The following is a 19,538-nucleotide window of genomic DNA, read 5'->3' as shown; positions in this document are numbered from 1 at the left end:
TTCTATTTTCTATGGCCATATTTTGGGTGGTTAACACACAGGATGCTCTTGGTGATTACTGGTCATCTGGCTGCCAGAAACTTGAAAACTCCTACCATCCACATTGTGACCTTGAGTAAGTCACTTAACTGCTTTGCTTTCAGACTTCAGGTAAACTCTTCTGGGCAGGGATTTAATTACCATGTATTACATAGATATCACAGAGAATAACTCAGACAATTATTAAGTTAGAAATGAATAATTAAGAACTTAGAACTTCTAAGTAGTTGACTTTAGCAAAGGAATTACCTGATGGGATAGGCTAGCATTCCTATTATTTGCAGCATTGTGGTTTTAAGTAATCTTAAACTTGCTGAGGATGCTTCATAAAACTCACAGATAATTATGGTAATAAAACGAAAGAGTTGGGAGTATATCTAGATTAAACAAACGGCTAGAGCTGGACAAGGTTGAAGGTGGCTGGCAGCACTTGGACATGGATATGGCAAATTGAAAAAAATACATTCATTTTCACGCCAGCATGTGACACGCGAGAAGGCTAGAGAATTTGTTCTTTACAAATAACATAATAAATGACCAATTGATTTCACATTTACTGCAAGCATGAAGTGAGTGAATGCAAGATGCACCTCCATGTTAGGTTTTTTTTCGGCATAATTTTTAAATAATTAAATTATGAATACATATGTAAGATGCTATGACTGAGACCGTGATGACTGGTGCTTCTGCTCCCAAAGTTTCAAACTTGGGCTAATTCAACCTCTTTGTCTGACATTTACTGCAAGAAATCAATGTTTCCCTGATTCTTCTGGATGTTGTTGTCTTCATGGCTTTTCACCAGACTTTTCTGTTCACACAAAATATTTTATATTAAATCCTACGGTGAAAGAGGGAGAACCTGTAGTAGGATTCCAAAGTCTCAAGGTAACCGAGAAAAGATGGAGGCAATTCGACTACTGAATAAAGAAGAGAGAGAGAGAAAAAAAGAATAAACAACCAAATGACATTTTTAATAATTCTCTTCGATTTATAGGCACTTCTGTGAAATGCAGTTCATTAGGAGTCCAATAGAAAGACATAAGTAAAAAAAAAAAAAAAAGTGCAGTCATCCTAATAAAAGTATTTTAATTGTTTCACTAACTGTTTTCTGATCTACAAAGCCTTTTCTATTACTGCCTCTTTGTTTATGAGGTCATAAATCACAGCCTTGGGTGGGGGTGGAGAAGGAGGGGGAGGGGTAGAGTTGGCGAAAGCTGCACCACCCCACAACAATTTGCAAGCAGGCTGCTAGTATGTCAGCCGCTTGCACAAGACTATGGACAAGATGCTGCTTAAGGTGCAGATGGAGCCAGGCAGACAGAACCTACAGCCTTTTCTTTTTAAAGTGTGTTTTCCAGCTGTCCCCAATGGATCTTTGGAACAGCATTTGTCTTTTGTTTTTTGTACACGTAGACACCAAAACAATATATTAATTTGGCTCTTCCAACAGCGACTTGACTGCAGAGCTGGCTACTTTCTCATCCAAAGTCATCTCCTCTTTAGCAAAGGAAAGGAAAAATTCAAAAGCTGCAATAACCCTGTAAGAGGCGCAAGTTGAACAGTACCATTCGTAAACTGAGGCATCATCTGTATTTCTTCCACCTTTTTGATAGCAATTTTGTTGTTCAAAATGTTCATGAATTTGCGGCTTTAGAACTATGGACTCTTCTCAGTATCCATTTACAATTCTTTTATGCTTGTTATGGTTGTTTTATAGTGAGTGGTCCCAAGATCCTATCTGATCCCAGTTATGCCTATCAAGTCCTCCCCCCACCAACCCGCCCAACCTCCACCTGTGTCACTGTAGATTACAATGGGACGTGAAAAGTAAGGTTAGAAATTACAGAGGAACTAGGGGACTGCTCAGTAGCCGTGAACCCTGGGAGAAATCTTTCTTTTGACGTATGCAAAAAGCATTCAGCATTCTGGGTTTTAAATTTAGAGCATAATGAAAATTCTATTTCTAGAGCTGGAACTTAAGCAAAGCGCGTGGAAAATAAAAAAGCAGCGTCAGCATTACTGGATAGATCTTTACCGCACCAATTCATGCTGTCTGCACAGCTGTTTACTGGTGATATCTGGGGAAAATGTGCAATCAGCAGTAGGGTTTGCCACATTGAGCCGGCTGATGCCGGTCCTGGCATGCATGGCTTTACCCCTGGCTTTACCCCATTGCATGCATGGAATTGCAATTCCAATGTTTCCATGGATTGCTCTAACAAAATTAAAACTACAAATCCATGCATGCAATGGAGCAAAACAAGGACTGAATCAGCCTAATCAATTGACCTGGGGTGAGGTGGCAACTCTAGATTAGCAATGGGTTATGTTTTTGTTTTTGTTGTTTGCAGGGATTCCAGCTGTAAAAATGCTGGACTCCACCTAGGCATTATTCAGAGGAAAAACATTTTTTTTTGTTTGCATTGCTAAGTTCCAATCATGGAAAATAGCTAGAATGAACTTACTGCCAGTCTGATCAGTGAGTGTCATCATGCAAAAACTCATATGCTAGATTTTTATTTATTTTTTTTTTAAAGAAACCGTGAAATAATGAGGCCCTTGGATATTTGGACCAGAGTTGAGCATATTTTCCATTTTTGATCAGCAATACATAAGAAATACCATGCTGAGTCAGACCAAAGATTCATTGAACCCAGCATTCTGTCTTTCACAGTGGCCACAAATACCTGGCATAGCCAAAAGAAATCCATTTCTTTGTTGCTGGCTCTGAGGGTTAAGCTATGGTTTTCCTCAAGTCCATCTAGCTAATTATTTTTTTTATGGATATGAGCAAAGGTTCTAGAGTTGATAGACTGAAAGCATATTATCTGCTATTGTTGTAATTATCAGTTCTTCTGTCCCCTGTACTGTATTTCTTCAAGTTTATTTATTTTTAATGAATCTCTACTTGGCTTTCTTAAATTACTAAACAGAAGATATATATTAAAGCTCCTGGAGGCAAGCAAAAAGGAAATCGGTCAGGCCTTAGTTTTCTTCAAGAAAACTAGAGCAGTGGAGGAAGAAGAGGGATAATAAATAAAGAGAAAGAATGGGGTGTTTTACTGAGGGACAGAATTGAGAAGACATTTGTGATTCTTGCAGTTCTGCTAGATATAGAGGTCTGGAAAAATATTACCACCTCATTGGCTGTCAGACATCATGTGACTTAAACCAGCTGTCTCATGTCTCACACAGACATGCTGTAGTCTGGAATGAATTAAGTATAAACCTATAAATTTTGAAAATGTTAATTTTATTCAGGATTAATATTGCAGGCAAATTTAAGGAGGGAAAACAGCAGGAAAATTAGATGCAAAACATAGCATTACAGATTCTGTTCCACTGTGTTATTATATAGTTATTTAATGGTATTTTTAAACTGCCTTCCTGGCCATAGCAAAGTCACCCAAATTGGAGTATAGAAGTTTTAAAAAATTACAATACATAAAACCAACAACTCAAATCTAAAATAAATAATATATAATATAAATTAAACCCACAAAAATCATAAAATAACAAAATTCAAAACACATGAAACCAAAAAACAAATAAAACTAACACAAACAATTATGACATTTTATCATTTTAGCCCTTTTGACTTTGCTTAAATCAGTAGTAATGCTGGACCAACCTATGAGCCATAGTACACCTAAAAGCCTCCTCCGCACAAAAGACTGCCAATATTCCAATCATCAGTACCCAACATTAACAGTAATACCTTATCTTAGCAACAATTGCTCCAAAAATTATAACTGTCAGCCTCACTATGAGAGTCTCAAAGGGAACAAACAGCACAACCTCTCCTGTACCATCCACTTTAGGAAAAAAAGCTAGGGCTTACCTTTTTTGAAAAGAAAAATAATTCTTCTCCATTCTAATGGCAAGGCGTCACAAATTCCACAAGGAGGGAACTGCTACTGATCTTACCTCTTGAAAAGAAAGAACAGAATAGGGCTTCTTGGCTTGGCCATAATTGGCATTTTGGGGTGGACCATTGCAATTTCGTTCTTAAGGTGCATGGAGCCATTTCCTCTTATAGTCTGAAAGACCAATGAGAGAATCTTAAATTGGAAGCATGCACTAATTGGAAACCAATGCAGTGAATGTAATATAGGAGTCATGGATATCCATCTATCACACATCCTGATACCACCCCGGCTGCCACAATCTGGACTATTTGCAGTCTATCCTGGTAAAGTAATGTAAGCAGACACCTTTGTACACTAATCCTTTGGGATCCTGTCAGTTACTCGTGACCTCGATTCTCTGCTATTAGAAACAGGATACTGGACTTGATGGACCTTTGGTCTGACTCAGTATAGAAAATCTTATGTTCTTATGAAATGCACAAAACAAATGTACTTATCAAGTAAACAATATCTCTTTTGAACTTGGTATCAGAACACAGAAGAGTGCTCAAACTAGATAATCCATTGCCTCTTGCCATGCAATGGGCTACAAGCAGAATCAAACCATTGCATTCAATGTGAAATCATTTACCAGTTCAAAGAGTTTTCAAACGCTAATTAACGCCACATCTCTTCCATGACCACCCAGAAAACAAAGCATTTATTTATTTCTTGATAGTGATTAATACCACTTTAAACCACCATGCTTCTGCTCTCACATTACCTGACATAGGCCCATGTTTTGGCCATTATAGCCTATGCATGAGCCACTAAGGAAGGCCCGTGCATAGGTCATTATAGTAGTCCAGAGGCTAGATAACTGTTGTGTGGTTCGCAGTCTTAATTGACTTCAGATCAAGAAAAGGACAAAGCCTCCTAACTAATCGCAACTTTCAAAAGGCATTACAGACTACCTGAGAGGTACAAGATTAAAACTCAAACGGAAGTCAGGTTTTACTTCCAAATCTTTAACAAAAAAATGAAAGGCTTACACAGTCAGAACCTAGCTTAGCCATAGTTAGCAGAATGTCAAGATTATGGCCACTGATTTTTAGGATCTCAGTTTTCTGGATCTCAACAATAAGTCGCTCCCCAATAACCAACTGGATACCTCACCTACTGGGACAATAATCTGGACAATGTCTACATACTGATACCCCTTTAAACTTAAGACACAAACAGGCCGATACAGTACTGGAGCGCACCTTTAACCCGCGATTGGACACGTATTTTTGACGCGCTAGCTTTACCCCTTATTCAGTAAGGGGTAATAGTAGAGATGTGAATCGTGTCCTCGATCGTCTTAACGATCGATTTCGGCTGGGAGGGGGAGGGAATTGTATTGTTGACGTTTGGGTGTTTAAAGTATCGTGAAAATCATGAAAATCATGAGCCGGCACACTAAAACCCCCTAAAACCCACCCCGACCCTTTAAATTAAATCCCCCACCATCCCGAACCCCCCCAAATGCCTTAAATTACCTGGGGGTCCAGCGGCAGTCTGGAATGGCAGCGGTCCGGAACGGCCTCCTGCAATTGAATTGTGTTGTCTTCAGCCGGCGCCATTTTTCAAAATGGCGGCGCAAAATGGCGGCGGCCATAGACCAACACGATTCGACTGCAGGAGGTCGTTCCGGACTCTCGCTGGACTTTTGGCAGGTCTTGTGGGGGTCAGGAGGCCCCCCAAGCTGGCCAAAAGTCCCTGGGGGTCCAGCGGGGGTCCAGAAAACGATCTCCTGCCGCAAATCGTTTTCCGTACGGAAAATGGCGCCGGCAGGAGATCGACTACAGGAGGTCGTTCAGCGGCGGTCCGGTTTGTTTGCTGTTCCAATAAAATGCATCATAGCCTCCAAGGAGTCCTATCTGTAGAACATATACAGCAATCAAGAATTTAATTCCACAAATGCTGTCCAAGAATTACATGCGCAGTCCCAGATTTAGGCACAGGCAACTGCTGAGGGTGCCAGATTTCGATGGTGGCAAATATCCAGGCCAACGAGGAGCCTGCGTCTGCTCGCTTTAGGATACATGTGCTGGCAGAGTTCCAAAGGGGTGGCGGCCATGGCGTTCTGCCTGGAGGCGCCAAAATCTTAAATCTAGCCTTGGGAAAAGGTCAGGTTTGATGTAACTACAATGTGCTAGTTAATTTGTTCAAAGGTTTATTATTTATTTATTTATTTATTTATTTATTTAAAACTTTTTTTATACCGGCATTCGTAGGACACATCATGTCGGTTTACAAATAACTGAGAAAGGAAAGGAAAGGAAATTACAATAAACAGGGGAGGGGTTAACTGGGTGATATACAAAGTAGAGGAGAGGAGAGTCAGACAGGCAGCGTTACAAAAAGAACCAATATACAAGGTTAGTTGGCATGTGCACTTGGGATATTTAGTATATGAAACTTATTTACAGTAGGACATGGGCAGGTGCACGTAGGAACGATTAAGGGGGGGGGGGGGGGCGAGACGGGGGTGGTGGGAACCGAGGTCAGTGTAACTACTATTCAGTTTCAGGAAACCAGAAGCAAAATGACTGGACCTGATTTTGAAACCACACCCGTGTAGCACCTAGAAAGAATGAGCAAGCAATAAATGAGAAGCACTAAATGAAAGAACAGTGGACCAAGCCTTAAACCTGATAAAATTATAAATCAGGAAATGAGGCATTAACTTGGTTTTAATGGCGAAGTTACTGAATTGATATTATATGAAAGAGAACTTTAGATCATCTATATAAATAAAAATGTAAATGTTCGTTTGTTCAAAATCTTAAATCTCCGAAAGTTCTTCACCGATTGCTTTGAAATTTTGACACAACGTTGCATTCGAATACGTGCGTGTTTTATATACCTATATTATATAGATGTCACACCTGTGACAGGTAAAAACATGCTTTTGGGAAACGGATGTTCATTAATTGAGTGTCTGTTTTCCTAACTGGCGTACAGCCACTTCTCCTGGATGCCTGATGCTATGCATATGCTAGGGTTGCACAATTTATCCCTAGCACATCCTTTTTAGCACGATCTCTCATTTAAATAAAGCATCACGCACCTAGGAGAGGTGGCTGGGTGCGCATTAAGAGAGTGGGCGCACAATGACGAGTGCCCATTTTATGTGAGCTGATATTGCATCGGTCTGTATGTTTGAACCCTAAGCAATGGAGGCTGAAGAGACTTGGCCAAGTTCCCAAGAAGAGTCAGTGGAAGAATTGAAATTTGGATCCTGGCTTCTCTGATTCTCATCCCACTGCTATAATAATTACTAGGTTACTCTTCCACTCCACTCTTGCTGCCATGCTTTCACTTTTTACTCCCTCCCGAGGTCTACACTTTCACTGTCCTCAGATTTTCAGCATGGCAGGTTACCATGAGAACAGTAGGAGAACGATTGGTGCCCTGCAGCTGAAACTTAGTAAATTAATCTGCAAAGGTGCATAAGGGAAAGTGAGACATGTGGACCAGAGTTAGGATGAAAGAAACAGGCTGTACTGGGGCAGAGCATAAGAAAGAGGAAAGACGGTCAGGAAGGGGAACTTAAGAAATGTTATGATGGGTCAGACCAAAGGTCCATTGAGCCCAGCATTCTGTCTCCAACAGTGGCCAATCCACGTCTTTGGAAGTATGCGGCAGATCCCAAAACGGAGATTGATTTTTTTGTTTCTCACTCCCAGGAATAAGCAGGGCCAGATTAAGGTGTGGGCCAAGTGGGAAAATCGCCCGAGGCTGAATCCTCACCACTCTCCCGTGCTAGTTGCCTCCCTCCTCCCCCTGCATGTGGCGGAAGATCATCGTCATAGTGGTAGTGGCAGTGGCTCACACCAGGGTTAGTAGCAGTGGTGGCAGGGCCGGAAAAGTGAGAAATGGGGCGATTCTCCCCCCCTCAGGGCACCATTCTGTCCTGCGCAGGGCGGTGCTCTGATCTGGCTCGGTCTGGCCCTGGGTTAAGCCATGACTTCCCAATTCTGCCTTATTTTTTATTGATTTACTTCAATTTGTTGCCTACCCTAATATTAACAATAATGCTCCTAGTAGGATATAGCCATGGCCACATCATCTGGCAAGAAATTCCACAGCTTGATCGTGCATTGTGAGAAAAAATACTTTCTCCGATTTGTCTAAAATCTGTTACTTGTTAGCATGAGTTCTCTTTGACTTATTTGAAAGGTTAAATAACTGCTGCCTATTTACCTATTCTACCCACTCGTTATATCTTCTCCAGGCTGTAGTGCCCTAACCTGTTTTACCTTTCTTTCAGGCCGATACAGTACAGTGCGCTGCAATGGACCGCACTGTTAGCTTGCTCTGGGACACGCGTTTTCCCTTACCCCTTATTCAGTAAGGGGAGGAAAATGCGCGTCCAACCCGCGGCACCTAATAGCGCCCTCAACATGCAAATGCCCTATTAGGTATGCGTGCGGGATACAGAAAGTAAAATGTGCAGCCAAGCCGCACATTTTATTTTCAGAAATTAGCGCCGACCCAAAGGTTGGCGCTAATTTCTTCCGGCGCCTGGAAAGTGCACAGAAAAGCAGTAAAAACTGCTTTTCTGTGCACCCTCCGACTTAATATCATAGCAATATTAAGTTGGAGGTCCCGAAAAGTAAAAAAAAAAAAAAAATGTTTTGAATTCGGTCCGCAGTTGTCGGGCCGAAAACCGGACGCTCAATTTTTTCGGCATCCGGTTTCCGAGCCCGTGGCTGTCAGCGGGCTCGAGAACCGACGCCGGCAAAATTGAGCGTCAGCTGTCAAACCCGCTGACAGCTGCCGCTCCTGTCAAAAAGGAGGTGCTAGGGACGCGCTAGTGTCCCTAGCGCCTCCTTTTCCCCGTTTTTACCGTGTCACCTAATTTAAATAGAGAATCGCGCGCACCGGCAAAGGGCCGGTGCGCGCGGGAGAGCGGGCGTTCGTCCGCTCTCCAGCGGACTTTACTGTATCGGCCCGTTTATAATGGAAAAAGAGTGGGCAGGCAGAAGGAGGTTGAGAGGCAGACAGAAGGTAAAAAAAGGAAAAAAAAAAAAAGAGAGAGGGGGGGTCAGTGGATAGTGCCCTAATTTTCCCCTTTTCCACTCAATAAAAGTAAAAAGGCTTCTAATTACACAATGAAGGCCTCTCAAGAAAGTTGTCAGCCTGGAGATTTAAGTTTGTGTTACTTTGTCTCTCCCATGAGCCTCAGTACACAGCAGTGTCCGTTTCATCTCTCTAGCTGGGTGCTTGGCAGAGACCATATACCCCCAAGCCTAGAAAGCCAACCAGAAGTGGAGGGTGGGGGAGGGATAGAGGGGAAGGGGGAGAGGGATGACAGAGATCATTATCCAAGTAGTTAATAACTAGGCCAAAAACTGTAGGCCTGACCTATGGCTTTGCAATTAGTTACTGGTTTTGACCCAAATGACAGACTGAAGCAACTCAAGAATACCCAGTTGACCTTAAGTCTACATTATCCGAGACTTAAGAATTTTAGTACACATTGATCATAGAGTGTTTTCATGGTCAAAATGATGAAATTAAGCTTGATAACCAGCTTTAAGTTTCTTTTTGACCAAGGAACAAACAGTGATTAATGCCATAATTTGAATACATTATATTAAAAAGAAGGACTAAGCAAAACCCACTAATTACAAAGTTCAAGTCAAAGGCAACCCTGACTCACAACTTTTTTTCCCCCAGCAGTATGGAATACCAGCTGCTCACTTTCTCTGTGTCAGTCTGCTCCCAGGATACTGTTAGTTTTGCTAATCTAGGGTCTGATTTCCAAAGGTTTTATCCATGGAGGCAGAAGGCTTTGGGGAAACAGGAAGAGGAATGTGTGCCAACAGATGGGACTTGAGGCGGTTTTACAACCTTGGTCACTGACTCTCACATACTTTGCTATGTCCCTCTGATTTTCTATATTGGTTTCTTATGCCTCTAAATAATAAGAGATACGGGAGCACTGAAATATGATGCCTGCATTCACGTGAGAAACGTTTATTTTGTGCATGAATATAAGCAAATAAGCATGTACTATACTGAAAGAATTAGTAATTTGTGGCCTACTGGAATACTGAAGCTTCTCTAGATAACGTTTGTATTGTTTCAATTGCCAATATAGAATTTTTCTTTCTCTCTTTTCCTATGAAACCAATCACTAAAGTAGGCTAATACATTCACAAGTTCACAGAGCCCTAAAAGTGCTGGTATAATGTGCAATCTAGTTAACAGTGCTTTTCATGTGCATTAGCTTGCAAACATTTTACTGCAAAATCCTATGCTAATGAGATGCTAAAACTATGCAAAAGATCTCATTATCTATTAACGCATAGGAAAATAATGCATGTTAAGCCATATAAAGACCTGTTAATATAACAAAGTTAACTACACCTTGGGAAGGTGTAGTTAACTTTTTGTGATAACTGTGTTTACGTACTAATTTTAATGCTAGTAAATAAATACAAAACTTATTTACATATCATAAATATGTGCGCTAACAGCAGATGTAAGCACACCTTATTACATTATCCTATATCAGTGTGTCTATCTGTATCTACATTGCTTATCTCACATATATCTTCTCTCAACAAATATACTGTAAATCTACTGGGAACCAGAAGTGCAGGGATCAAACCCTACTTCTGCCACTGACACTCTCTACGATGTTAGGGAATGTCACTTTTGCCATTACCTCGGACATCCACTTAAATTAAGCTGTTTTGAGCATGGACACATTCCTATATGTAATTTGTTGTGAAAAGTGTCCAGGTATAGGGTGTGATATAAATGCTAAAATAACAATTATTATTTCTCTATATGTATTTTCTCGCTCCAGCTATCCCTTCTTGCTATGGCTTTGGGGATATTAAAATTTGGCTCTACAAAGTGTTAAACACTAATGCAATTGTACAGCTCAGAAACAGAGAGTACAGTTTTAGTATGATTCTCTTTATTTTTTACAATGTGTGCATTTATCAAGAAACAGCAATGATAAAACATTTTTTTTTTTTTTTTAGAAAGCCGATTTGTCAATTAGAGCAAAAATAAATCTACTGAGATCTCTGTTTTCCATTCTGTGTCGTATTTCATTGTTAAAGAAGAAAAGAAATGGTTGGAGTTTTGAAAGCTCTTTCTGTTTTCCCATTTGTAACATCTTGAACCCAAGAATTGGGACTTTATTACTCCCCCTGGCAGGCACGAGACAGGCACGTGGGAAACAAAAAGGCATAAGCAGCTCTAGCATGACTTAACCATAAAGAAGGAGAAATTTACAAACGAGAGCTTTGTCCGGATTTTAAAAACCTCTTATAGCAAAGAGAGCAGATACATAAGATATATTTTTTTTTAAATAGGAACATAAAAGAAGCTTAAGAATAGAATGAAAGGCAATGGAGTCCAGAACAGATTGTTCTCAAATAGGGTGAAACACTGGTAGCTGTGGTACATTAGTCTAATTATTTTTCAATCTATTTTAGAACCAATTTCCAAGCAAACTGCACCTTTCTCAAATAAAGGATGTGGCAGACTGTAAAGCCCCTAAAAGCAATCTTTAGTGTCCCCGTTTACAAAATTAGTTAAAAGGCACAGGGTGACCAATGGAAAGCGGGATCCCTTTTGAGACAGGAGTTTGTAAACAACCATGTATAGCTTCTTTCCCTATTTATAAGGACAGCTAAATGAATGATAATCCATGGCCCTGTTTAGAAAACTATTTAGGTCTGATATTCGAATGTATTTGCACACTTAAAATTGGGTTTTACGTGTGCAAATGCACTTTACCCACATTAAGTGGCTTTTGAAAATTGCTACAATATATGCTGTTGAATTGTCCATAGGTTTTATCCAAGTTACATGCACTTAACATGGGTAAATGGCTTTTGAGAACTGCTGTGATAATATGTTACATTTACATGTGTAATTTAATTAGAAATTCATCTGTTTCTATTATATACCCATGAATAAAAAATTCATAGTACCTTATCTTTCAAGGATATTTTTTCCTAAAAACTACAGAGCAGGATACAGAAAAAGCTTTTGTAAAGCAGGCTCCTTTGTGAACAAGGTATGGTAACAATTAATTTTGCAAGTGTGAAATGCACTCTTGAGCAACAATGTCAACCTGGCATCTAGAAATCTGCTCATTTTTCCTCACTGAAGTGTTTCATGCTGTGTATGAGGAATCTGCAATATGGCCGTGAAAAGTTGAGACAGACACAAAAGCATGAGAAGGCAAACGAATTAAGAAAAGACTAAACGTCATTTCGTTGATTTTAATAAGCAAAATAGGAAACCATTTGAATAACTAAAATCAGAAACCAGTCTGAATAAAACCACAATAGAGCAGGTTTAACAAGCTGAGTTTGAAATTGATCCCTTCCAAGCTTTACAAGAAATAAAATCATTTTTTCTGCTGATGCTAAACGTTTGATTTCAACATAGTTGAATTCGTAAAAAATAAACAAAAAAAAAAAAGATCAATTCTGATGCAGGACTAATTTCCACAATATTTAAAACTGCAAGCACCAGGCTGTTTATACAATCTCATTATTACTGTTAATTTATAAACCAATAAAAACTTATAATGCATCCGGCCAGCAGTGCCAGGAGCCTAAGGAAACAAACCCGCCAGGAGCCTAAGGAAACAAACCCGCGGAAAAAAAAAAACAAAACTTCAAAATTGCAATAACTGAAAGAACATTTATTCCCAAAAAAAAGGTTTCACTGATTGTGCAGAGAAGAGAATGAGGTCATAATGTCAAAAGATTGCTCAAAGCTCCCATATTTCTATAGATGTTTAGGCTCAGGACACGACCAAGGAAAAGCAAATATTTGATTACAGTATGATGCAGTAGCCACGATATGCAAACTGCGGCACCAGAGACCAGCTGTGGCTCCTACATAAAGATGATGCACAGATCAACTGGCAATAGACTCGGTCGCCATCAGTTCCACAGAACTCCACAGACTCAGATGACATCTGTGGGATTTCCAGACGTCTGATGGACCGCCATTGGTGGTCCCCCTGTGGAATTTTGCACTGACCTGAGCCATTTAACCAAAAACTGAATTAGGCTTGTCAAGCCAGATGGTGCCCCCTGTTTTCACAAAGTTTGAATGCCCCTGCTCAGCAGGACTCGATTCTGAATATTTTTTTTGCTGCTACATCTTTGGACAAAAAGAAAGGGAAGGAAGAGGGTGAAGCAGAGGCCTTTGCTTCCGAGAAAGTGTGCAGTTCAGTCTACTCGGCAGTAAAGATGATTCAGTTTAGTTTGGAAGTTACACACCAATCAACCACCTTTGCCAGGCTTCTCTTACTTGCTTTTTCCTTTGCGCTGCCTCATCAAAAATATGCAAATTGTAGAAAGAGAGGACTGGCTGATCCCTGTGGTGCTCCCTCACGTACAAATACAAGCCACTGGAGAGTGGTCAGCTAAGTCTGTAAATCTGTCAAAGTTCTATCCAGTGAACCTTCTCCCTCCTACCCAGTAAAATGCTATACATTTTGGAGGGAATTTTTAAAGGGATTCCCACAGGTTAATGGGTATTCACCCATGGAGAAAGCCCCTTTTCAAATTGCCTCTCTCAATGCATGCATGTGGTCCTCAAGCAGTGTACTTTTCTCATGGGGTGTGGGGTAAGCTTGCGCCCCCCCTCCCCCAAATACGTGCAGGCTAAAAAAATCAGCCCTGCCCTGGCCTGCTGCTGGAATTTCAAAGGGAAACTTTATGGGAAGTTTCCCTTTGAAAAGTGACTTGCATGGCGGGGAGAAGGGGACACAGGGAGAGGGGGACACGAGGGGGAGGGGGGCCAGCCCTGGGTTTGTCAGTCGGCATCCATTATGCCTGTACCTAGGGCTGCAAACTTTTAGGGTTGCGGCAGAATGGCTAAGATTCGCTGCCTTACAGGAGGTGGGGGGTATGAAAGCACCAAAAGTGCCTAGGGGTGGCAAAATCTGAAATCTGTCCCTGGGGTGAGGGGTGGAAGGAGATCTGAAAATTGTCCTGCCAATAAAAAAAGAAACATTAGGATTAGAATATCAGGAATATTCACCAGATTGTCTCTTCCCCATTTTCTCATCCTTCATAGCATCCACTACAGCAGACGACAGTTTGCTAAGAATTTGGTCAATCGGATGCTTTAAACCTTCTTAAAGTAGGCTGGTGCTTATTACTGCCAAGCACTGTGCTTCCTCTAAATTCAAATGTAGAAATAAAGGTCAAGAAATAAGTTGTGGCCGATACCTTTTTATGGGGCTAACTTAATACATTTGTGACCAATTTACGAGAGCTACGCTTCCTTCATCAGATCAATGCAATCCCCGGGTCATTTCGCATTGACCCAATGAAGGGAGCGTTGCACTCGAAAGCCTTCACAAACAGTTTGGGTTGGGCCCAATAAAAGATATCAGTTATTATAACATGTTTGCTGACCTCTCTTCCTACATGGCATCCATGCAACTTTAGTCTGCATTCAAAGTAGGGCACTGTTTGCTCTCACTTCTAAAATACTAGCTCAGTGTTACACGTGTGAGAAATTCAGAGCCAGATGTGCCCAAGGCTTTCTTCCGTTTTTTTTCATCTATGGCTAAAATGTAAAGTACATTTCACTCTTATGATATAGTACTGTTTAAAGGGAAGCCTTGGCTGGCAAAAGAAAAAAAAAAAGTGCATTTGCAAAATTATCCCTGGCTGAATAACTTGACAGGGGAACTTGAGATGTACAACAACGGCAGCTATGCTGGCTGGGATGTCTAGTAGTGAGAAATGAAATGATACCCCTGAAGACCCACACTCAATGAGTGCAGCACAAAGCAGAGAATACGGGGACCTTCATCCGAGGCACTGAGAGCTGGGATCCTGGTCGCCCACTGACAGGGAGCAGGTTAGGAGAGGTGCCAGCACTTGCAGTGACCCTGCTTCCTAGCAGTCAGGGAGCATTCCTGCAACCTGGATTAGAAAGTGTACATTGGGTTTGGCCACTTGGGCACTCTGGGAGCAGTGCTGGAATAGGAAGGCAACAGCAGCAGGCCGGCATTCACTCAGCACCGTTAGAGAGCTGGAGCTCCGAAGAAGAGTTTCAAATTTTAATATTTGAACATCACACTCAAAAGGTCACAGTACCGATGTAATTCAAATACAGTAGCCTGAAAGAGTTGATGGGGTCCATATGCAGGATAGCAAAATTAGCCAGATCTACTTATCCAGCTAACTTTGGAGGTATATTCAGGAGGAGTGCAGCCACACTACTGAATGTAGCCGGCTATCTTAAAGTTAACTGGATAACTAGTAAGCTATCTGGCTAAATGCCTCTGAATATGAATCTTGACCTTTTCCTTTTGAAAGTACCAGAGTGCATTACATAGGACATATTTTGTACAAAGGTTTCATGAGTATCATACCCCCAAATCCCTGTTTGGAACTTGATCTTAATAAAATATCAGACACCCCCCTCCCCCCCCCAATGATCCAGGCCTCTAACAATCCTGGACTGGAGGGCTCCATATGTCTCCAGCTATGTAAAGTAATGAGGCTGCTACATTAGTTCATTTGAATGCACAGAAATAAAGGAAAATAAACAAACAAATATAGAAGAAATAAGGTGACACCTTTTTAATACATTCATTGAATTGCTTTAGGGAGATAACACTCCCTTCCTCAGGGCACAACAGAATGAGCAGGACACTGTAAAAGATGACATTTGCCAGACAATAGAAATGAATCACATATTATATTAGAATGGAAATGTGAGGGGGGAGGGGAAAAGGGGGTGTGTGTTGTGTTGTGTGTGTGTGTGTGTATGTGTGCTGATATGGAAGAATGATCAGAAGGTGACAGAAAGGCAGTAGAATTATTTCTGATAGTGAGTTAAAAAGTCCTTTTTTTAAGTCGGTTCTGAGGTATTTAATCATTTTAGCTTCATATGTCTTATGCTCCTAGATTATTCTGAACTTCCCTTTGAGTTTCCTGATCATAAGGTCATTGACTCAGCGGTCCTGAGAAATGTTCCCCCATAGCGGTGTTGCCTTGCTCTTCTCTGTGCTGTGTAATTTTGTGCCTGTGCGTAAGTTTTATCCTTGTCTTCAGCTTCTGGCCTGTTTCACAAACGTAGCCTCCCTCTTCACATTTTTTGCATGGAATAATATCTTCTACATACCACAGAACATCTACCACTGGCCAGAATTAAGTTGCCCAGCCACAAGATTACACATCAGAAAGAAGAACAAGGCAACACCTCCCATAGGGAGATATTTTTCGGGACCAGAGCACTGCCAATGACCTTACAATCAGGATACTGAGAGGGAACTTCAGAACAATTCAGGAACGCAAGACATTTCATCAAACACTTCAGAATTCACATAAAAATACAATAAAAACTTGTTTTTTAAGTCAGTACCAGAAATAATATAACTGACTCTCTGTCAGCCTCTTCTCTAACACATCAACCCCCCTCCAACACACAGACACACACACAAACACACACACACAAACACACATACACACACTCACAGACAGACACACACACTTTCCTCCATCGCCTTCACATTCTTCACATTGTAATGGAACCTGTGATTTACTTGCATTTTCTGGCAATGTCATCTTTATTTTTACTGTGACCTGCTCAATCTGTAGGAACCCGAGGAAGGGAGTTTCAGCATCCAAAAGCTAATCAAACAACGTATTAAAATAGTCCAATAAAAAGTAGGGCTACCAACTTAAAGCTGTCAGATTTCCACACGCTTGGAGATGCTGTTTAAAATCTTGCCGATGGAGCTTAGGCATGTGCGACTTTCACTGCCGCTCTCCGCCATTAAAAAAACCTGGGAACATAGAATGTAATAGCAGACTAAGGATCCCAGGTTACTTCCAGGTACAGAGCCATAGACCGTAGCTCATCTCTGACTTTCCCCTCGCATCTGGGCAATTAATGATCCTCTGTGCTTCCTTGAACTGTTATTGTTTTTGCCTCCGTCACCTCCACTGGGACGTCCACCATCTTTTCTGGGAAGAAATATTTCCTGATGTGACTCCTGAGTCCACTCCACCCTCTTTGGTGCCTCGAACCTCTTTACTCTGGAAAAGGATTGCTTTTACCAGCCCAGGGGCCAAACTACTGCTTTGCAACATTTTTTAGGCCTGTAAATTGTGGACTGAAGTCCATGTATGTAAGTGACACACAATGCATGTATTCAACACATGTTGGATATAGTGGAGGATAGGAGGCTAGCCTGCAGCTGGGATGGCTAAAATTGAGTCATTTCCAAACATTCCTTAGATTGTAAGCCCTCTGGGGACAGGGAAATACCTACAGTACCTGAGTGTAATCCGCTTTGAAGTGCTTTAAAAAAGTGCAAAAAGCGGAATATAAAAATCTAAAATAAAAATACAATTTCAGCCCTCCCCCTTTTTTTTTTTTTTTCGTACAGTACCCGAAAAATCTGCACAGTATGGAAAAATATTCAAGAAAAAAAAAAAACATTAAAAGGTATCACCTTATTTTCTTTATTTGTTTCCATTCCTTTATGGAAGAAGCAGGAGTAAAATGTAATTCCCTGCAAATACAAATGGAGAGGAATTTTGATCTGGCTCCTGATTACATGGGGCATGTAAGGGATTCAAAAGCATGTAAGGGATTCAAAAGCAAACACAGATGTCCCAAGAAATGCGGCAAAAGTCCTGATGACAAATATTGCTGACTACCTCTTTAAACACTGGGCCCATGCCCCCTTGCTAGCCGTGGACCACCATATGCTTTTAATTGAGCGTTGCCTAATGCAGTAGACTCCTGACCCTCTGCATCGAGAAACAAAATCCAAAATGAAAACGAACGCAACAAAAACCAGAATTACAAATCAAAAGTGCTACCAAATATACAAAGGAGTTTTCTGAATGCAAAATGCCCGTGTTGTTCTTTACTCATATTAAAAAAGAAAAACAACCAAAAACTTATACCAGCCTGCTGAAATGTTTCTGTGGGATGGATGGAGCAAATATTTACAAGCTAATGACAGTGGCAGGGAAAAGCAGTAAAAGTTTATAATTCTAACACCTTCTTATCAAATAAAAGGGACAGAGAGCTCAAAGGCTATGATGGATGGGCAGCAACATGCTAAGATTAAACAAGAAAATGGTACAAAATAGAAATTATTACCATACATGTCCAGCATGCAGGATTACTATTTTTAATGCAGGTTTTCATATTTTCTATATAATCAAGCAGGCAATAAAACTGATGAGATGTTGCTTTGAATGTCCCCATCTGTGTCCTGATAATGTCTCTTCCAGAGCAGTAATATCTGACCTTTTTTTTAATTTTTTTTTGCATGGATTGTCCCTTTCAGTGTGTGTCCTTTTCTCCCACGGAGCAGACAGGATCTCAGCAATGGCTTCTTCCCGCTCCCTTTTAAGTCCATGCTCAGAAAGCAAGCAGTCTCTACAGTACAGTCTCAAGTGTCCTTCCTTTCTGTCTCTACCTGGCGGGCAGCCTAAAAGAGAAGGAGCTCTGGAGCATTCTTGTCACCTTGCTTTCCATCTGCTTTTCACAGCTAATCTAAATGACAGGATGCTGCAATTTCAAGAAAAAAAAATGTCTTTTTGTCCAGCTTTACATTTCCTTTTCTCTCTAATCAAGCAGGCAGATGGATGGAGACATCAAGGATAAAGGAGGCTTTAACACTCACATGAAGAACTCGGGAGAAGAAGGGTTGTCGCTGGTGGATCCAGCCTCCCTGAAGCTGCTGGTGGCCAGTTTCTCACACTTGATTTTGTAGGCATCTCTTTCCCTTGCCAGCCTGGTCACTTCAAGCTTTAGCTGTTCCACCTGCTGTATCAGCTGAGTCTTCTCATTTTCCAGGTGGTGCTTCTGCTGTACTCTCTTATACCTGCAGGACTGGGCATAGCCCCTGTTCTTCAAGGTCCTCCTCTTTTGCTTCAGACGGATCACCTCATCCTTGCTGAAGCCCCTCAGGTGCCTGTTGAGCTCCCTCACAGACATGGAGACCAACTGCTCATCGGAGAACCTGTCCTCTACGTTGTTCGAGGACTGGTGCTGTGGGTGCGTATTCTGTAGCTGTTGGGAAGATGTAGAGGAGGTTGACGGAGTCGGGGATGCCTGGTGGTGGTGGTGGTGGTGGTGATGGTGCCCACTGTTTGCCAGGTCTTCATGGCTGACTCCTGGATATTGGTGGTGATGCTGATGATGGTGATGATGGTGATGAGGATGGGGCCTGTAGTTGTCAAACCCTTGCAGCTGCTGAGGTACCTGATGGGGCCCAATGAGAGCTTCAACAGCATCTTCTGGTGTTAGGTTCAGTGCCTCAGGGTTCATCTGCTGATAGCTGTTGGCCATCCAGTACAAGTCTTCCAGGTGAGTCTTCTGCTCGGTGGGGCTGAAGCTAGGGGAGGAGGGCACAGAACTGCAAGGTGTGCTGATAGGGGTGGAGGAGACGGAGCCTGGCGGCTGCAGGCGGTTACACTGTCTCACCATACGATCGGCTCTTCCCAGTGGCTCCTTTTTCACATCAAATTTCATGAGATCAAAATCGTTGACGTACTCCATGGCGAGGGGGCTGTTTGGCAGATCTGTTCCAATGGTCAGCTCTCCAGCCATCGCTTTCGGTGC

At 41.5% G+C, this 19,538-nt stretch overlaps 1 protein-coding gene across 1 annotated transcript; it reads right to left on the bottom strand.

The window, feature by feature from the left end:
• Positions 1–18,335: 18,335 nt before the first annotated feature.
• LOC115097897 (transcription factor MafB) lies at positions 18,336–19,538 on the bottom strand. Its single transcript, XM_029614061.1, has one exon. The coding sequence runs from the start codon at positions 19,524–19,526 to the stop codon at positions 18,594–18,596; it is 933 nt and encodes a 310-aa protein (XP_029469921.1). The 5' UTR covers positions 19,527–19,538; the 3' UTR covers positions 18,336–18,593.

This window comes from Rhinatrema bivittatum, chromosome 8, assembly GCF_901001135.1.
Source record: "Rhinatrema bivittatum chromosome 8, aRhiBiv1.1, whole genome shotgun sequence".
NCBI lineage: Eukaryota > Metazoa > Chordata > Amphibia > Gymnophiona > Rhinatrematidae > Rhinatrema > Rhinatrema bivittatum.
The sequence above is the reverse complement of the archived record's forward strand: the minus strand, read 5'-3'. Positions and strand labels throughout refer to the sequence as shown.

What these genes read in the sequence shown, in the direction of transcription:
- LOC115097897 (XM_029614061.1), bottom strand. Translation starts at nt 19,526, where the DNA reads ATGGCTGGAGAGCTGACCATTGGAACAGATCTGCCAAACAGCCCCCTC.